At 45.7% G+C, this 17,841-nt stretch overlaps 2 protein-coding genes across 3 annotated transcripts in view; one reads left to right on the plus strand and one right to left on the minus strand.

Moving 5' to 3' along the window:
• LOC307105299 (HLA class II histocompatibility antigen, DQ beta 1 chain-like) overlaps positions 1-17,841 on the plus strand; it is a 141,272-nt gene that overhangs the window by 33,659 nt on the left and 89,772 nt on the right. The window lies entirely within an intron of this gene.
• Positions 7,046-12,962, minus strand: LOC307105301 (SLA class II histocompatibility antigen, DQ haplotype D alpha chain-like). The gene is made up of 5 exons (XM_079781030.1): positions 12,841-12,962; positions 9,196-9,444; positions 7,892-8,173; positions 7,467-7,640; positions 7,046-7,290 (listed from the first exon to the last, which is right to left on the minus strand). Exons 1-4 carry the CDS (start codon positions 12,920-12,922, stop codon positions 7,486-7,488), a joined length of 768 nt encoding a protein of 255 aa, XP_079637156.1. The 5' UTR covers positions 12,923-12,962; the 3' UTR covers positions 7,046-7,290; positions 7,467-7,485.

A 17,841-nucleotide genomic window follows, 5' to 3' on the forward strand; every position in this document is an offset into this window, starting at 1 on the left:
GGGGCGGCCTGAGCGAGGGGCCTGTGGTAGTTTGCAGGCGGGCCACGGCCCCTGGGAACCCAAGCGGAGGCCCTGGTATCTGGAATTTATTTTCCTTTTACAATTGAAACTTTGTAGCCTGGAGCAGAGCCAAGCCTGGGGCTCCCTCCGAAGCCAGCAGCCATTTGTGTTGGGGTTATAATTGAAACTTTGTTGCCTTAAGCGGGTGGGCCCGGCCAGGGTGTGTGGAAAGCTTTGCTTCCCCTGTTGCCAGTGGCAACCCTGGCCTGCTCTCTCAAGCTCCATTCTGCCGCCATTCTGTTTGAATTTGTTTACCTTCTATAATTGAAACTTTGTAGCTTGAGTGGAGGCTTAGGCCTGCAACGGCTGGCAGAAAGCTTGGCTTCCTCTGTTACCTAGGAAACCTTGCTCTTTGTGGCTGTAGCCATCTTGGTTTTGGTTAATTTGCATACTCGCTCTGATTGGATGGTGGGAGTGGCTTGTGGGTGTGGCTTGTAGGTGTGTTGGAGGTATGGTCAATTTGCATATTTGTCTATTATTAGATAGGATTTTTAAGCTTCTATCTATTCTCTTACTCCTGCAACACATCAGACTGGGTGCTGATAGCCTTCCTTTTATTTCCTAAGGGCAGGTCTGAAGCTCAAGTTTGTCTCTTCCCCTGGCCCATGGATTCACGTTGGATCTCTGTGTTACTGATTAGTTGTCTGGCAAAATTTGCTCTCTCTGTTATAAGCATCTCACACAGGAAGCTAGCCACAGGGTGGGAGTGTTTGGGTGAGGCCCATGAATGTTGAGGGTGTGTGTAGGCCAATTGGGGGGATCTACTAGTGAGAGTCCCCAGTGGCTGTGGATGGTCTTCTTGATGAAGTTCATGACATAGTTAGTAGGATCCATGTTCCTTCAATGTCCTCCAAGAGCCCCATCTTCCCTACTCTTAGCTTCTTCCCATCCCTAGTCATACCTCACCACTCAGCATTCTGAATGAGGTGAGAGAGAAATGGGTCACTTTGCCAGCTGCCTTGGTGGGAGGGGTGATGCAGGTTAAGTAAAATTGATCCTCTTACCCTCTCCAGTGCATCCAAAATCATATTTTTTTTGCTCCAAGATTGTGCTGGATTCTTTGCTGGAAATCTGGACTTCCACAAAAGCTCTCTCATCCATGGGTGATTGTCAAGACTCTTCTCCAGAGGCCCAAGGCCACAGCTGAGAGGCTGGAGTTCACAGGCCACTGTAGATTCCGGGGGAACTGAGGTCTGTATGCCTATTACATGATGCATTAGTGGTAAGACTCCTCCTAGGTCCCTTGGCATATGGTGCTGGATCCCTTAGCTCCCACAAAAGCACTTTTGTTTGTGGATGGATACAATTTGTTCTCAAGAGGAGATATGAACAAGAAACCTCTTTTCAGCTGTTTCTTATGTCACTCCCCAAGTGCATTCCTATTTCCCGATTAACAACCTCACTTTAGAAGTCATATTCTTAATCAAATTCTAATAATTTGATGAGTAGGTAGATTTTATCTTTTCATGTCTAACATTATTTTATCCTTCATGCTTGATTGTGATCTCAAAAAGGTATACATTCATTAATAGAAAATAATTTTCCTGTAGAACTTCAGGCCTTTCTCACTATCTTAATGATAGAAGTATCTGGCAGTCTGACTTTTTGTCCTTTGCCAGTTTGTTTTGTTTTGTTTTCTCCCCCTGGATATTTTATGATCTTCCTTTAACTCTTGAGGTTGTGAAATTTTTAAAATGATGTATTTAGGAATAAGTCCTTTTCATTAATTTTGCTAAATATCTGAAAATCCCATTCTATGTAAAGAATGAGGTCCTTTATATCTGAAAAATTTCCCCATATTATTTGTTTGATAAATTCCTCCCCTTCCCACCTTCGTTTCTCTGTTTCTCTCTCTGGCATTTTTACTTAATATTGGTCTTCCTGGGCCATTGTCTGTGTATTACCTTTTTTACCATATATTACATTTCTTTTTATTTCATTTCAAGGAGATTTCCGTGATTTAAGTTTCCAAACTTTTAATTAAAATTCCCAATTTCTTAGCTCCCTATTATTACTTATTAGATGGAATGTTTTTTTTTTCACTAAGGATTCTAAATAACTTCTTTGCTCTTACATGAACTTTCTCTACTACATCAATAATTTTCATTTTATTTTATTCTAGTTTTTCCTTTCATATTGTAAGATTTTCTCAAATATTTACTCTTCCTGCCTCAACACCACCTTATTTAATCTCAACAGACATTTATTTATTCAAGCCTCCTCTAAACTCCACCATATTATATTTGGTTCTTGTGCAATGCTCTTTCACATTACCTTGTAATTTTCCATTATAAATTCTTCAGCATTTGTAATTCCATGTTTGTCAAATTATTTCATATATGCATATTTCCCTCTGAAAGTGTAAGTTTTGTAAAGCTGAATGTATTTGTTTTCACATTATGTTAATATACTCAGATCATATAGTATGGTATGTATCACAACACTGGTATTCAATGATCATTTTTGCATTATTGTTTTAATTAATGAATATATTGACAAAGTTTGGGGCTTAGTCCAGCCAATAATAAAGAGAATGTTACTTTGATATTCTTTGATTCCTTGTAGCTTACATATTCTTTTTTTAAATTGATTTTTAGAGAGAGGAAAGGGGAGGAAGAGAGAGAGAGATAAACATGGATGTGAGAGAGAAACATCAATTGGTTGCCTCACACACAAGGGATCAAACCCACAACCTAAGTATGTGCCTTGACTGAGGAATCAAACCTGCTGTCATTTGGTGCATTGGATGATGTTCCAACCAACTGAGCAACTTGGCCAGGGCAGCATACACATTGTTTAGGGTTATGTTTCTGAGGTTCTATGGTCTACAGCTGAATTTGGATACTCAGGGTTTCCTAAGTCTGATAAAAATTTGGAAAACCTTCAAAACCAACATATCTTCAAACAGAATGCTTCTCTGCCTATATTTTGGCTTTCTTGCTTAAAAATTGTTTGAATTATGGAAAATTCAACTATATAGAGTAGTAGAGAGAACAGTGTCATGTACAACAGTCCACCTTTAACAATGATCAATTCATGGTAAATTTTGTATACTAATTACTTAATATTACATGCTCACTGCATTACTTTGAAGATAATCTCAGAAATCATATAATCTATACTAATAAAAGGGTAATTTGCTAATTAGACCAGACATCTTCTGGACATCCTTCTGGACCTCCTTCCAGACAAAGTCATGGTGGCAGGGGCTGAGGCAGAGGCAGTTAGGAACAATCAGGCTGGCAGGGGAGAGCAGTTACGGGCAATCAGGCCAACAGGGGAGAGCAGTTAGGGGCGACTAGGCAGGTGAGCAGTTAGGAGCCAGTGGTCCCAGATTGGAGAGGGTGCAGGCCAGGTTGAGGGACCTCCCCCTCCCACCTTTGTGCACAAATTTTGTGCACCAGACCTCTAGTTTTACTTAAGTTTATTGTGAAAATCTATAATATAATGGCTTTTTAGCAACATAGCACCATGTCATTACCACACCTAAAATTAGATAAATAACCCCTTAACACAGTAAGTGTTCTGTTTTTCTGACTGTCTCAGAAAATATTTGCAACAGTTGTTTTGCTTGAATATGAGTTCAAACAAAGCCTAGCATTTGGTTGATAAGTTTCTTCAGTTTGTTAAATGTGTGGTTTCTCTGTTCTCTATTCTGCCTTGCAAGCTATTTGCTGAAGAACCAGGAGTTTGCCTAGTTCCAAATAGGGGAGCTGCCCATGTTCCGGATTTTGCTAGTGGCATCCTGTGATGTCATTACTATGAAATTGTGCCGTGGGCTCCAGAAAGTAATACTAACAACAATTAGTAACACCTTTTGACTGCTAATTACGTGCTGTTTAACTTTAAAGTGTTTGATGTGTAAGAAAAATTTCAAAATACCTACTTTTTATGTGGTAAGTACAAACATAATATATTTTATGTAATTTAAAAATTATGTTACCTTTAAGTGGTCTGATAGTACATATTAATAAAGTCAGAATTTATGTATAAAATCTGCCATAATTCAAATAACTCAAAAATTTCAAGAATCACATAATTCAAAATAAGGACTGATTTCCAACTTTCTTTATAGTAATGTTATATAATGATCCTCCTTTTAATTTCCAATTGATAAAAATAATTGATTGCTCTTATTTTTAGAGTTAATTTTGCTATTTAAAAATTATATGAAATTAAAAAAAATTTCTTTAATAAAATGCAACAATAAGTTTGCTTTTCTAAGTACTTCATGGGGAAAGAGTCTGTGTAGCACAGAATTTGTGTCTTTTTGGGACACTGGTCATAATGACATTCAATATAACCCTTATATTATAGTAACACACACACACACACACACACACACACACACACACACACCTCCAAAATGCCGAGTTCTTACCTCATGAATCATTGAAATTTAAAACTCTTCTCAGCACTTGTGCATTTTAGGTGACTTATATGTTTTTCTTTATTAATATTTTTATTTTATACATATGGGATCATAATTGCTAATCTTTTGCTCAATGCACTTTATAGTAATTTTAGCAAAAACAAGCAGAAAATATGAAGATTTCCTGTGTACACCCTGCCTTCACAGGCACAGCCTCGTGCATCAGTTATATCTGTTACAACTGATGAGCCTACTTTGACACATTATCACCCAGAGTCTATGGTTTACATTAGGGTTCATTCTTGGTGTTGCACATTAGATGGGTTTGGGCAAAGGTATAATGACATGCATGTACCATTATGTATTATACAGAATTGCTTTATGGCCCTAAAAATGCTCTGTGCTCTGTTACTTATACTGTCACAATGCTCTGGTTCTGATTCCCCGCATGTGTTAATTTTAGCATACATTTTTAATTATTCTCTTACTTCTACCCAGGTAGCTTTTTTCTCTCAAGTCTTTCCCACATCCTCCTGAAAGTAGGCATACATAAAAATATATTGCATATAACATTCCTTGACTAAAAGTTTATGGGCCATACAGAAGGGAGATATCTTTTATTAGAGAGTAAAAACTAAAGACATATATTACAACTTTTTGCTCTAGGAGTTCTCTTAGCAACCCCTTCACCAATAATATGTCACTGACTACTATACCCTATCTGTTCTCTCCGCCTAACCCAATCTCAATTTCTCTCATTCTAGAGAGGAAAAGAAATCCTTCAATTAACATATGAAAAGAAATTCATCCAGAGCTTCACATTTGAATCTCCTAAATCATTAAAGGGCTCAAAAACAAAAGTGCCTTCATATAATATGATCCATTGTTTTTAATAAATGCATTATGCTTATAACTAGCAAAATTTTTGTTATTAATTTTCAATTACTATTGACAGTCAATATTGTTTTATATTAGTTCAGGTGTACAGCACGGTGGTTAGGCATCTATGTAAAAGATCATGGATTGCTTCACTAATTTGTGTGTCGTGCTTGTGCAGGGGCCATGCTAACCTCGGTGTTGTTCCGATTTTGGTATATGTGCTGCGGAAGGGAGCACTAGCAAGGTATTTGTACACTAGCTTAAGGCACTGCCTGTATATCAAGATTATTCAAATTCTGTCAATACCTCTGCAAAGTAAGTATTATTCCTACATTGCAGCTGAAAAAAATATGGCTCAGAATGTTAGATACTTAACCCCAGTGTTATAAGTTTAAAATACCAGCTATAGCATGCTGAGTCCTGGATTTGGATTTAGCTTTCTTTGTACTGAACTATGCTGTATCAGTTATTCTGTTAGTATCTGTCTCTCCCAGTTACATGTTAAGTTCCCGAGGCAGATGGCATAGACAGGGACAGCCTCATACCTCCTGGGGCTGTTCCATCACGCCATCCTAGGTGCAATGTGTGGATGCAGTCATGCAGGGCGCAAAGACTGAGGCAAGGTGGGGAACACAGTTGCAAAGGGTGATGGCTCCACGTCAGGTCATGCACAAGCTCAGGAGTGAGATGTTGCACGCACCGGAGGGCCAGAGCACCCCTCTGTGGGTCCATCTCCCTGCCAGGGTTTCCACTGGGAGACAGCGAATCCAGAGCAGGCCAGCACTCACCTCTGCTGCTGCATCATCTCATCCCTGTGGACCCGGGAGCTATCCCCCTCACAGACTACCCTTCCTTAGCCAGGAGTAGAGGGCGGGGCGGGGGTAGCAGGCTGTTCTGCTGCTCCGGGTGCACAGGGACACAGATCTGGTGATACTGATTGTGCTTACCTGCGTGGACACACCCTGCAGCCACACTCACCCCATGTCCCTCTCATGCCAGGGTGGCACAGGAACATCCAAAGGTTAGCCAGCAGGACTCCTCCAGGAGGTAAGGCAAGCTACAGCTGTATCTAGGGACCCCATGTGTCTGTGGTTTCTACTCCCACCCCTTTCCCACTTGTTACTAAACCTAAGTAAGGACAAAGCATTATCAGAAACCGCATTACCGCCCCATTTTAATGCCCTCCTGACAGACTTCCATTTTTCTCTTGCCTAGAGAATTCCTATCTCCTCAAGGGCAAGGAAGAGAAGTTTCTCATACCATCATTAATTTTATAAATTTAATGTTCTGAGAAAAAAATTTTGACTTTTGTTACTTTTGAAATTCCAAAAGTATATTTTCTTTCTCTTAGCTTCTCTATCATAACTTTCAAAACTCTGTTACAGTAACACAACTGTGCCAAGGGCAGAGGGGATGTATGATCTTCACTGATGCCTGAATTGGGGCAGAGTGGGAGTGGGGGTAGGAGGGGAGAAGTGGCCAATGGTGGGACCCAAATGAAGAGAAATCTTAACCTCATCTAAGATATCAAAATATTATGAGGGTATATTTGGTTGCTCTTTTGTTACTGGGCATGAAATATCTATAAAATAAAATGAAAGTGGCCTGAAGCATGAGTGTTTGCCATTCTTAGCCATGTCCTAGTCAGCTGTGAGATGAAAGAGATGAAAAAATTCAATAAAATACCTCATAAAGGGGATTTATTACTTCCATGGAGATATCAGATCAGGGCCACAAGGGATTAGGCATATCCCAGGGATATCCATTGTAGGTAACGGCTGAGAAAAGAAAAAATGTCAGGAGTGAGGGGGAGAATTCCAAGGGTTTGTGAACTCTGAGAGGACACAGCACCTTAAGTTGCAGAGAAGAGATGGCAGGAGGGGCAGTGGAGGAGAGAAGGACTAAGATGGACTTGGCCAGTGAATAGTGCCAGGTCACCCAGCATGTCCACTCTTCTGCTCTTAAGATTGGCAACGCACCTGCAGTGACAGGACAGACATGAGATTCGTAGGTCTCAGGGCTCCTGTGCTATCCTCATGCCATTTCCCAATTCTACTATGACTTTCAACCACAGCTGTGTGCACAATCTCTTCCCACTCTCCTTCCCCCTGTCCTGTGTCTCCCGGTCCCAGCTCTAACACATGGGTATCCTTACCTTTCCTCTGGAGTGTGACTCACAAGGGCCCTTGCTGTCTGGAGGCACCAGCTGGGCGCAGGCCCTGGATAATGACGATGGTGCCCGTGACGATGCCCACGAGGCCCACGGCCAGCCCCAGGGCGCAGACCACTGTCTCCGTCAGCTCTGACATGGGGGCTGGAATCTCGGGCTCTGTGGGAGGGAGGTGATGGGGGTCAGAATGCGGGAGGTTGGCTCACAGCATGTGTACAGATGGGGTGGGAAGGGTGGTGTTGGTTCTACAAAGACTTGGCTCCAGGTTGAGGGAGGATAATGAAGTCTGCCATTAGAAATCCTTGAGGTGTAGAAAAAGGGCTTTGGGCCATGAGATTTAGGAGCTAAAAGGCAGAGTGCCTGACTTGACAGAGAAAAGAAGGCACCAAAGGCATGGGGCTCATACACACCCCAGTGCTTCAGGAGGGGCTGGTCCAGCCCCCAGTGCTCCACCCTGCAGTCATAGACGTCGTCAGCAGAAGGCAGGAAGGTGAGGTAACTGATCTTGAGGAAGGAATGATCCTTCTTGGACAGGAAGCTGGTTTCGGAAACACCCTGCGTAACTGAGTTCCCGTTGCTCAGCCACGAGATGTTGATCACAGGAGGGAAGATGTTGTCCACGGCACAGATGAGGGTGTTGGGCTGTCCCAGCTCCACGGGAGACTTGGGAAACACAGTCACCTCAGGAACCTCTATGGTGAGGAAACAGCACTGGGTTTAGAATCAGCTCTGCCCTGAGGGTCCCTGCGTCCTGGAGGGGCCTCCCACCAATGTTTTCCCATTGGATAGAGGAGATGCTCTTGTTCCCTCTGCTTGTGAGCCGCTGTACACTGCCCGCAGGTCATCCCCACGCCCTTCTCTCTGTGGGCCCCTTGTTAGGGTGGACATCTATGGTAAGGTGACCAGATTTTAACATTGGTAAAATGGGACACCATTGACCGGGGCGGAGGGGGGGTGGTGTTCTTTTAAAACGCCGCGGGACGCGGGACAAATTGTTAAAAATCGGGACTGTCCCTCCAAAAGCGGGACGTCTGGTCACCTTACACTTGTTTAACTAGCTTACTAGCACGCAGTACGATGTGTATCGTCTGAGAGACAGTTACAAAATGTTTTCATCGTTGCCAATCCCCAAAAATGCCATTGTTCATTAAGTCCAAACAATGGTGGTCGAATTCTAACAACTGATCAACAATGCGAACTTTAATAAGCAGTTCTCGATAGTCAGTTCTCAACAATTATTTGTTATTATTAAAGTTTAACATTATAAAATTAACAAAAATAATATAAAACTCATATCCTGGCTAAATAGCCACATGGCTGCCGAAAACTGTATATTCCCTTCCCGTTCTCCCACCGTTCCCTAGCTTGTTGTGCATTCTTTCCAAAAATCGGGACTTTTTTAAAACGCCGCGGGACGCAGGACAAATTGTTAAAAATCAGAACTGTTCCGCCAAAAGTGGGACGTCTGGTCACCTTAGTCTATGGGGATCTGTCCTTGAAGGAGTCGAGGATTGCATAGGGGAGCAAGAATCTGTATTTCATGGAAATGTGTGATTTGTAAGAAGGGAGAGGCTGAGAATTCAGCAAATACCATGAGATCTGGGATTCCGTGAAAGGAGAGCATTTAATAGAGTGAAGGGAATCTATCTGAGAAGGGAGTGAGGCCTGGTGTGAAGGGTAGATTCAATAAAGACATAGGATGGTGGACACTTACTATTGGGAGCAGCGGTGGAGTTGGAGCATTTGATCATGATGTCCAGGTTGTGTTTTAAAGTAGCCATGTTTTGCAGTGCACCCTGAGGGTCAAAACTTGTAAATTTGCTAAACATAGGCAGCTGCCAGACAGTCTCCTTCTTGTCCAGGTCCACATAGAACTCTTCGTCTCCATCAAATTCATGTGTGTACTGGCCCGAGGGACCATAGGAGTGGTAGACATTTATGCCATAGGCAGCAACGTGGTCAGCTGATGAGTGAGGTGGGAGCAGGGAGATGCAAAACACAGGAGAGAAAGGATCTCGTTAAACACAGTGAGAAGAAATGGACGTGCTAACATTGTGTGCTGCACCTTGCACAGCCTGCAGACAATCCCCAGCGCCTGCTCCCTCCCCTGGCTGTCTGTTAGAATCCAGCTGCCTCTCCACTCCCACATTCGCTCCTGTCACAGGAACAGAATTCCTCAGGCCTGTTCACTGCTATTCCCTGCCCGCCAACTCAGTACCCAGCATGGATAAATACTGAAATGGGCGGAACAAGGAATGAATGAATGACCATGGCCTTAGCTTTCTTTCCCAGAGATTCCGTTTACCTCCCTCTGCTTCATAAGTTTTCTCTCCCAATTTCTCCATCAGTTAATAACACATTCATTGTGGGTCCTCTCCCCTCAGGACTGGCTCAGAACAGAACATGTGCTATACAAGGATTCCTTCCTCCTTTTATTTATTTATTTTTAACCGAGGAAAAGCACATCTGATATCATTTTTAAAGAATTGCCTCTATTTTAGGGAATAAGAAAGAGCAGGATAAGGGCAGTGACAACATTACAAAACACATAAAAGGTAAACAATGCTTCTAAGGTCTCTGTTTTTTTTATTTTTGTTGTTTTGTTAATCCTCACCTGAGTATATTTTTCCACTGATTTTTTTTTTTTTAAGACAGTGTGAGGGAAGTAGTGGGGAGAAAGAGAGAGACAGAAACCTCTCAGATCAATTTGTTGCCTCTCCCAGGTAGCTCTGGGGATTGAACCTGCAACCCAGGTACCTGCCTTGACCAGGAATCAAACCTATGACCTTTCCATGTGCAGGCCGATGCTCTAACCACTGAACACACCAGCCAGGGCTAAGAGCTCTGCGTCTGTAACAGGGTGGTCCTTAGAGGAGAACACCTGGTTTCCGCTGAAATGAAACTGAAACCTTCATTAGACTTTGGATTTCTGTCATTTCCCACCCCTCTTCTTTTTCTTGAAGGATGTTATAAACCTCTCCTTTTTCTGACTCAACACTTACCTTGTTGAGGACTCAGGTAAAACTCTGGCCCTTCCCTCGAATGGACAGTGTACTTGTCTGTGACGCCAAAGCAGACCGCAGCCAGCACAGCTGTCTCCGCCCAGGGGAGCCTGACTGGACAACGTGTCTGAGCTTTTTACCATTTCCTCTTCCCTCCCTTCCTACTTCCTGACCATCAACAAGGTTTCAGACATTGCGAGGAGCAAGGAGCAAAATGCTTCCAGCGAGGAGCTTCATGAATAGGGCAGTCACAGGTGAGTAAGGAGCCGATGGGTGTACTGTGCTGAGTCCTCCACAAATACCTCACCTGCCAATCAAACCAGATGCCACGCTTTCATGCTCCTTGGTCTTTACAAGGGTCTGTTTTCCTCCCTCCAATTATCTTCCAGGATTTCCTGGACACCTACGGTTCATTCTTGAAGTTTCTGCTTAGTTACCAACTTCTTACTAAGTCCCCTAATGAAGCATAGTTTTGACCACATTATGACCTCCATCCCCTCCATGCAATGTCCTCTTTGCAAGTTTATCTAGTCCTCATCCCATCAAAGCCTCCTTGTCCTTGTAACGAACCTTCTTGACTCCATTACAAACATGAATATACGTGATTATCCTTTCCATCTGCATGTGTCCTGGCTGCACGCTGCTGCTGAGGGACATCACTGTGCCAGCTGGAACTACTCACTCTCAGTTTCAGCCTCGCTGGGCCCACTGTCCTGCACAGCAGTGTCCCTGCTCTGGGCACCGTGTTGTCCTATCGCTAATCTGAGCTGCCTCCAGGGGCAGACAGCACGTCTCTTCATCTGAGTCCCAGCACTGAGCTCCTGGTGCTCAAACTGTGTAGCAAATGTCTGCGCTGTTCTCCAGGATGACAGAGATTTGGGAAGACTGACAGACAGGAAGGCAGCAGCATCCTGTGAAAGTTAGACTCAGCGGTGACCGGGCTGCATTATGGCTCACGAGCCCTAAGCACTGTTGTTAGGTGGGCCGTTATTTTCCCATAAAAATATTTAATAATCACATTTTATGACCATATTGCTACAAAGGCATATATAATCCAGGCTAAATTAAAATAGTTTCTTCTACCCTAAAAGTTCATTTTTTCTTCTAAATTTAAAAGAAAGTAAAACATTTTCATGGGGCCCTATAGGCATTGTGGGCCTTTGGCCCTTTGCCCACTGTGGGGGTACGTCCAGCCGGACCAGGGCACTCTGCAGCGACATTGAGAAAAGGGGACTTGGACGTGCTCTGAAGAAGCAGACAACACTTTCCTACCAAACCAAGAAATCCTGGGGCAGCCATGGTTAATAACATCACTGAAGATCAGGGTAACCTCCAGTTCACTTCCCCTTTGAACTACAGTGCTTGGTTTTCCTACTTTGCTTTTACGAACTCACTCTTCAGGCCAATAAAACAACAGGAAAAGAGCCAGGGATGGACTTTGAAAGAAAGGAGAGTAAGGGAATGAGGAAGAGAGGGTGGAAAGTGAGCAACAGAGGTGGAGGGGCTCAGGGGAACAAACCGTGATTGGTCACCCAATCCTCCTCTTACAGAGCCTCCTTAGATGTGGTGAAGGACAGGCCATATGAGGCTAATATAATTTAATTCACCAAGTTTTCACCATAAATTTCTCAATTTTAACATAAAAGTAAAGATATTCCCTGCTTTGATAATGAAAAATTATACAGCTATACCTGTAGTAGTAGTAATTTTAAATATTGACTTTTGTTGGTCTTCCTTACTTTGGAAGCATACCTACTACCTATTTTACTTGATTTTCTGTAAGGTGACACATAAAAGGTAACTGAGATTAAGTGAAAACCACGTGATAAAATGACTTCTCTGAAGGCCCTCACTGGCTGCCAGTTCTCAGCTTGGAAATGTACGTAAATCTGAGACAAAGCAAAGAACCCTTCTTCATATCTGCATGTAAACATAATTCATGAAACTCTTTACCCCAAGGTAAATAAACTACAGGAGAAATATTCATAAAGCTCCAAAAGTTGTTCAGAAAAATTTGGGAGCAATGGTTCATGAATTTTAGTAACAGAACATCCACTTGTGAAAACAACCTAATCTTTGAGGCAATCACACATGAATGCCATAGAGCCTCCGGGCTATATTCATGGAGCCAACATTAGAACCAGGATGATGGCCTTGGTGCAGTGTGCAATAGCTCAGGTAGCAGAGACTGGGTGGGGGCTCTGGTTCCCCACAGGAGGAAGAACCATAATTTTTGGATCTGCTTAATATTGAGGACACCTTTGAAGAATCGCTACTCTTTCTATGCACATCTCTCTTTTTTACCCTCCAATTCTGTTTCCCCAGTCCAGTCCCACATGGCTCAGCAGTGCACTCACCCACAATGTCTTCACCTCCACAGCAAATCAGCACAGTGGTCAGGGCAAGGGCCCCCCAAATCAGGGCTCTGTTTAGGGTCATCCTCTTCTCAAGGTGGTCTCAGCAGTTGCTGCTCTGAGTTGTAGAGCAAGGGTGAGGACCAAACTGAGGAAGAAATCTAAAAACACCCAAACTAAACTCTGCAGGTCAGGTTCTAGCCAATCAGAAACCCCCGCTGTGATGACACCTCAGTTGCTGGTTGAAGAGTGTGTAACAGGAGGCCTGGCAGGGACTGGGAAATCCCAGGTTCTGAGGTTCTGATGCAGCCTCTGCTCAGAGTGGACCTGCGGGAATTCTCCATGAAGGGAGGGAAGGTATGAAATCAGAATCTCCTCTCTGTGTGTGCCTGCTGGTTCTCACAGCCTAAATAACCAAAACATGGACATTGTCTGAGCCACAAAAGCAGCCAAGCACCCCTCTCTCCTGGGTAACGTGAAGGACTGCTGCTCCTTTTTATCTTTTTTAATTGATTGATTTGAGAGAGAGAGAGAGAGAGAGAGAGAATAAGAGAAACATTGATTTGTTGTTCCATGTATTTATGTATTCATTGGTTGCTTCTTGTATGTGACCGGAGACTGAACCCGCAACCTTGGTATATACAGAGGAGGCTACCGGGCCAGAGCTGACTGCTGAGTCTCTTCCAATTAGAGCTCTAGCTTCAGTATTGTCCTCCTTCCTTGCAGGTAAAATGTATTAAGATGCCCAATTATACATAGAACTACCTACCCCAGCACCCACTTCCTATTAAGAACAAAGTCTCTATTTCTCAAATCCTTCCCAAGATCACCTACAAGCCCAAACCCTGAGGTTAATGATCAGTTTTATGTGTCAGCTAGGTTATAGTCCCCAGATAGTCAATCAAATGTTGATATTTTGTAGATGTGTCTAAGGCCCATAACCCATTGACTGAGTGACAGAGGTCATGCTGGATAATGTGACTGAGCCGATCCGTCAGCTAAAGAGTCCCAGGCGCAGATGAGGCTTCCCTGAGGGAGTGGATTCTGCTCCGCTGCAGCTGGGGCTGCTCTGAGAGTTCCAGCTGCCCTCCTGACAGTGGGCTGCCTGTGGGTCTTGGACTTGCCCAGTTCCCCACAACTGTGTAAACTGGTCCTGCACTAATTCTCTGAACAGACGTCTCCTCCCGACTCTGCTTCTTTGGTTCCAGCACCCTCTGACCGCGATGCCTCACAGTTCCCCAAAGTGAGTGTCTCCCTCACTGCGATGACATAACATCGGCTTGTTCACCACAGGTGTGCTCCTTTGGCTGGGGGCACTGACAGCACCCCGTTAGGTTGTTGTGAGGATATACACACACTGCACTTGGAATGAATTCCTAGGACTCCTTAAATGTACCTGCCATGCTCCAATGCCAGTCCTATTTTATCAGGGGACCCTGCAGCAGAGAGGTGAGGCGCCCAGGCTCACACAGCTGGTCAGAGGCAGAGATAAAATGTCACAAGGCAAGCCATGAGGCCTTGCTGGGGAGGGGTCTCCTTCTGTGTGGATTCAGAATCCAGTGCGCTGAAATAATTAGGATAGATATTTGAACCTTATAATTTTTGGGGGGCTTGCTCTTGCAAACCAAGAGCTTCTACTTGAGCCTCACTGGCATGGCTCAGTGGTTGAGTGTCGACCTATGAACCAGGAGGTCACTGTTAGATTTCCAGTTAGGGCACATGCTGGGGTTGCAGGCTCCATCCCCAGTGGGGGGCATACAAGAGGCAGCCAATCAATGATTCTCTCTCATCATTGATGTTTCTATCTCCCTCTCCCTTCCTCTCTGAAATCAATAAAAATATATTAAAAGTTATTTAGACACTACTCAGGTTTGTTGTAATTAACATTTATAACAGCCTCTAAAACCTGTGTATTTTCAAATTCTTCAAGTTCTGACTAACAGCTACTTTCCCCGACTCAGCCTTGCTTATGAAGCATTGGAGCTTCTACTCCAAAGGCCAAGACCTCCACCACCGAAGTCGTTAAAGATGTTTCATACAAGGCAAAGCCCAGAGTGGCAAAGTAGAAGGAAGACGGGCTTTGTTATCAAATGAACAAGTAATCAGATTACTTCTCATTTAATCTGCTGTGTCTGCCTGGGCAAATCCTCAAAATACAGGAAACTTAGGGTTCTTTCCTAGAAACGGTGTGAAAACTCTGATAGTTTCTATGATGACATGAAATTATAATTTTACAAATTATAAGGTTCGAATACAGCACAGTACCTAGCACAGAGCATGTATTTCCAGATGAGAACTACTATGTAATAACAAATACCCCTAAAGGTAATGGTATGAGAACATCATGCCTAGCCCAGTGACAGCCCATAAGTCTCCCTCATGCATTGGACCTCCTCCCTGTGGCAGTGATGGCTGTGGGCCACAGGAGCCCTGGAAATCACCTGGAAATAGGGTTTCTTTGAAGAGGGTGGCATCAGGCGGATGTTTCCATATAACAATCTACTCCAAAACTTAATGGTTTTCTCCTGGTTCTGTAAGAGTAAAGTATGCTGGGCCCACTTGGGCAGTCTTCATGCTCAGGGCTGGGCTCAGGTCCCCTCAGGTGGGCTCCCTCACAGTTCTGCAGCCTCAAGTGGTTGAGCTGGGGCTGCCGGGCCTCCCTCGTGTGGGTTTGCTACCCAGCAGGCTGACTGAGGCTCATTCAGAAGGTGCTGGAAGGCTCCCTGGTGCAGGGCCTCTTGAGCTTAACCTAGAACCCACAGCATCGCTTCCACTCCCTCTTGTTAGTCAAAGCAAGTCCCACAAAAGCTCAGATCAGGGGGTGCTTAACAGACTGCAAAGTATTCATGGCTCTTTTTGCAATTTGCACAGGGTTCTCTGGGTTTTGAGTGGATGTAAATGGGTTTGTGTGTGAGAGTCGGAGTGCCTCCATATTTGGCACGGATCTTACTCACCTTTCTGTCTCCATTTCACTTTATCCCCATGGAACGCCCAGCGCAGCTTTCTCAAGGAAGCTGAACTCAGGTCTGCTGAGCTCCAGTGTGTACAACGTGCTCTCACACGGAAGTCTTCCATGGTCTTCTGGCTGCAAATACAGAAGCTGGGAGAACTGTAGGTCATGGGCTACCTTGTTGTGATGCAAAGGCCAGTGTACTGATGTCCGGTCACATGGCCTCTCACAAGGATCAAGTTAAGGAAGCAGATGGACCTTGCAAAGAAAGTAATTCTGCTTTTCATTAAATATTAGAGGCCTGGTGCATGAATTCATGCAACAGTGGGGTCCCTCAGCCTGGCCTGCAGGATGGGGCTGAAACCAGCTCTCTGACATCCCCCGAAGGGTCCCAGATTGGGAGAGGGCACAGGCCAGGCTGAGGGACCCCACTGGTGCATGATCCAGGCCGGGGAGGGTCATAGGAGTTTGACCAGCCAGGGAGAAACTGCGGGAGGGCTTCAGGGCATGTCTGGTCCATCTTGCTCAGTTCTGATTGGCCAGACCCCAGCAGCAAGCTAACCTACCAGTTGGAGAATCTGCTCCCTGGTGGTCAGTGCATGTCATAGCGAGTGATTGAATGGCCTTAACAGATCATTAGCATATTATGCTTTGACTAGAGGCCCAGTGCACGAAATTCGTGCACAGGGGGGCAGCGGGGAGTGTGTCCCTCAGCCTGGCCTGCACCCTCAAATCTGGGACCCCTCATGGGATAACCAGCAGTTGGACATCCCTCTCACAATTCAGAACTGCTGGCTCCTAACCGCTCACCTGCCTGCCTGATTGCCCCTAACTGCTTCTGCCTACCAGCCTGATTGTCCCTAACTGCTCCCCTGCTGGCTTGATTGCCCCTAACTACTTCTGCCTCGGCCCACACCTGGTACCCAGGATTCCCTCCTCCAGCTGACCACAGGCACCCAGGATCCGGGCTTCCCTCCCTCTGGTCAGCCATAGGCGCCCAGGCTGGCTGCAGCCTTAGGGGATGGTGGACAGGGGGCTTCGCCTGTGCTGCAGCTGCAAGTGCTGGCGCCCAGGACTGCAGGGTGGGCAGCTTCTTTGTCTCCCAGGCCACAGCCAGCCACAGGTGCTGGTGCCCGGGACTGCAGGGTGGGCGGATTCTCCATCTACCATGCTGTAGCCAGCTGCAGGTGCTGGCACCTGGACCACAGGGTGAGCGGCTTCTCTGTCTCCCAGGCCACAGCCAGCCGCAGGTACTGGTGCCCAGGTCCGCAGGGTTGGTGGCTTCTCTGTCTCCCAGGCCACAGCCAGCCGCAGGTACTGGTGCCCAGGACCGCAGGGTGGGCGGCTTCTCCATCTCCCGGGCTGCAGCCAGCCTCAGGTACTGGGGCCCGGTTTCTCCATCTCCCCCAGGACGTGGGGCGGGTGGACATGGGGTGGGCAGCTTCTCCAGCTGGCTGTAGCCTGGGATCATAGGGCAAGTGACTTCTTCATCTCCCAGATCGCATCCACCCTCAGGTACTGGCACCCGGTTTCTTGTCTCCCCCAGGACGTGGGGAGGGCGGCTTCTCCAGCTGGCTGCGGCTTGGGATCACGGGGCAGGCAGCTTCTTCATCTCCCAGGTCGCAGCCAGCCTCAGGCGCTGAGGCCAGGTTTCTCAGTCTCCCCCAGGAGGTGGGGCAGGCGGACCTGAGGTTTCTGCTGCTGGCTGCAGCCTGGGATCACAGGGCAGGCGGCTTCTTCATCTCCCGGGCTGCAGCCAGGCTCAGGCACTGGCACCTGGTTTCTTGTCTCCCCCAGGATGTGGGGTGAACCGCTTCTCCAGCTGGCTGAGGCCTGAGATCACGGGGCAGGCAGCTTCTTGGTCTCTGTGGCTGCAGCCAGCCTCAAGTGCTGGGGCCCGGTTTCTCCGTCTCCCCAGGACATGGGGTGGGCGGACCTGAGGCTTCTGAGGCTGGCTGCAGCCTGGGATCATGGGGCAGGGGGCTTCTTGGTCTCTGTGGCTGCAGCCAGCCTCAGGCGCTGGCACCTGACTTCTCCAACTCCCAGAGACCTGG

The sequence above is a fragment of the Cnephaeus nilssonii genome, assembly GCF_951640355.1.
Source record: "Cnephaeus nilssonii genome assembly, chromosome: 9".
Classification (NCBI taxonomy): domain Eukaryota; kingdom Metazoa; phylum Chordata; class Mammalia; order Chiroptera; family Vespertilionidae; genus Cnephaeus; species Cnephaeus nilssonii.

Bases quoted from the DNA above. Each gene is read 5' to 3' on its own strand.
- LOC307105301 (XM_079781030.1), bottom strand. From the start codon at position 12,922: ATGACCCTAAACAGAGCCCTGATTTGGGGGGCCCTTGCCCTGACCACT. The intron at 9,445-12,840 runs GTGAGTGCACTG...CTCACTCATCAG, and splicing joins TGGAGGTGAAGACATTGTGG to CTGACCACGTTGCTGCCTAT. The intron at 8,174-9,195 runs GTAAGTGTCCAC...TCCTCACCATAG, and splicing joins CTCCACCGCTGCTCCCAATA to AGGTTCCTGAGGTGACTGTG.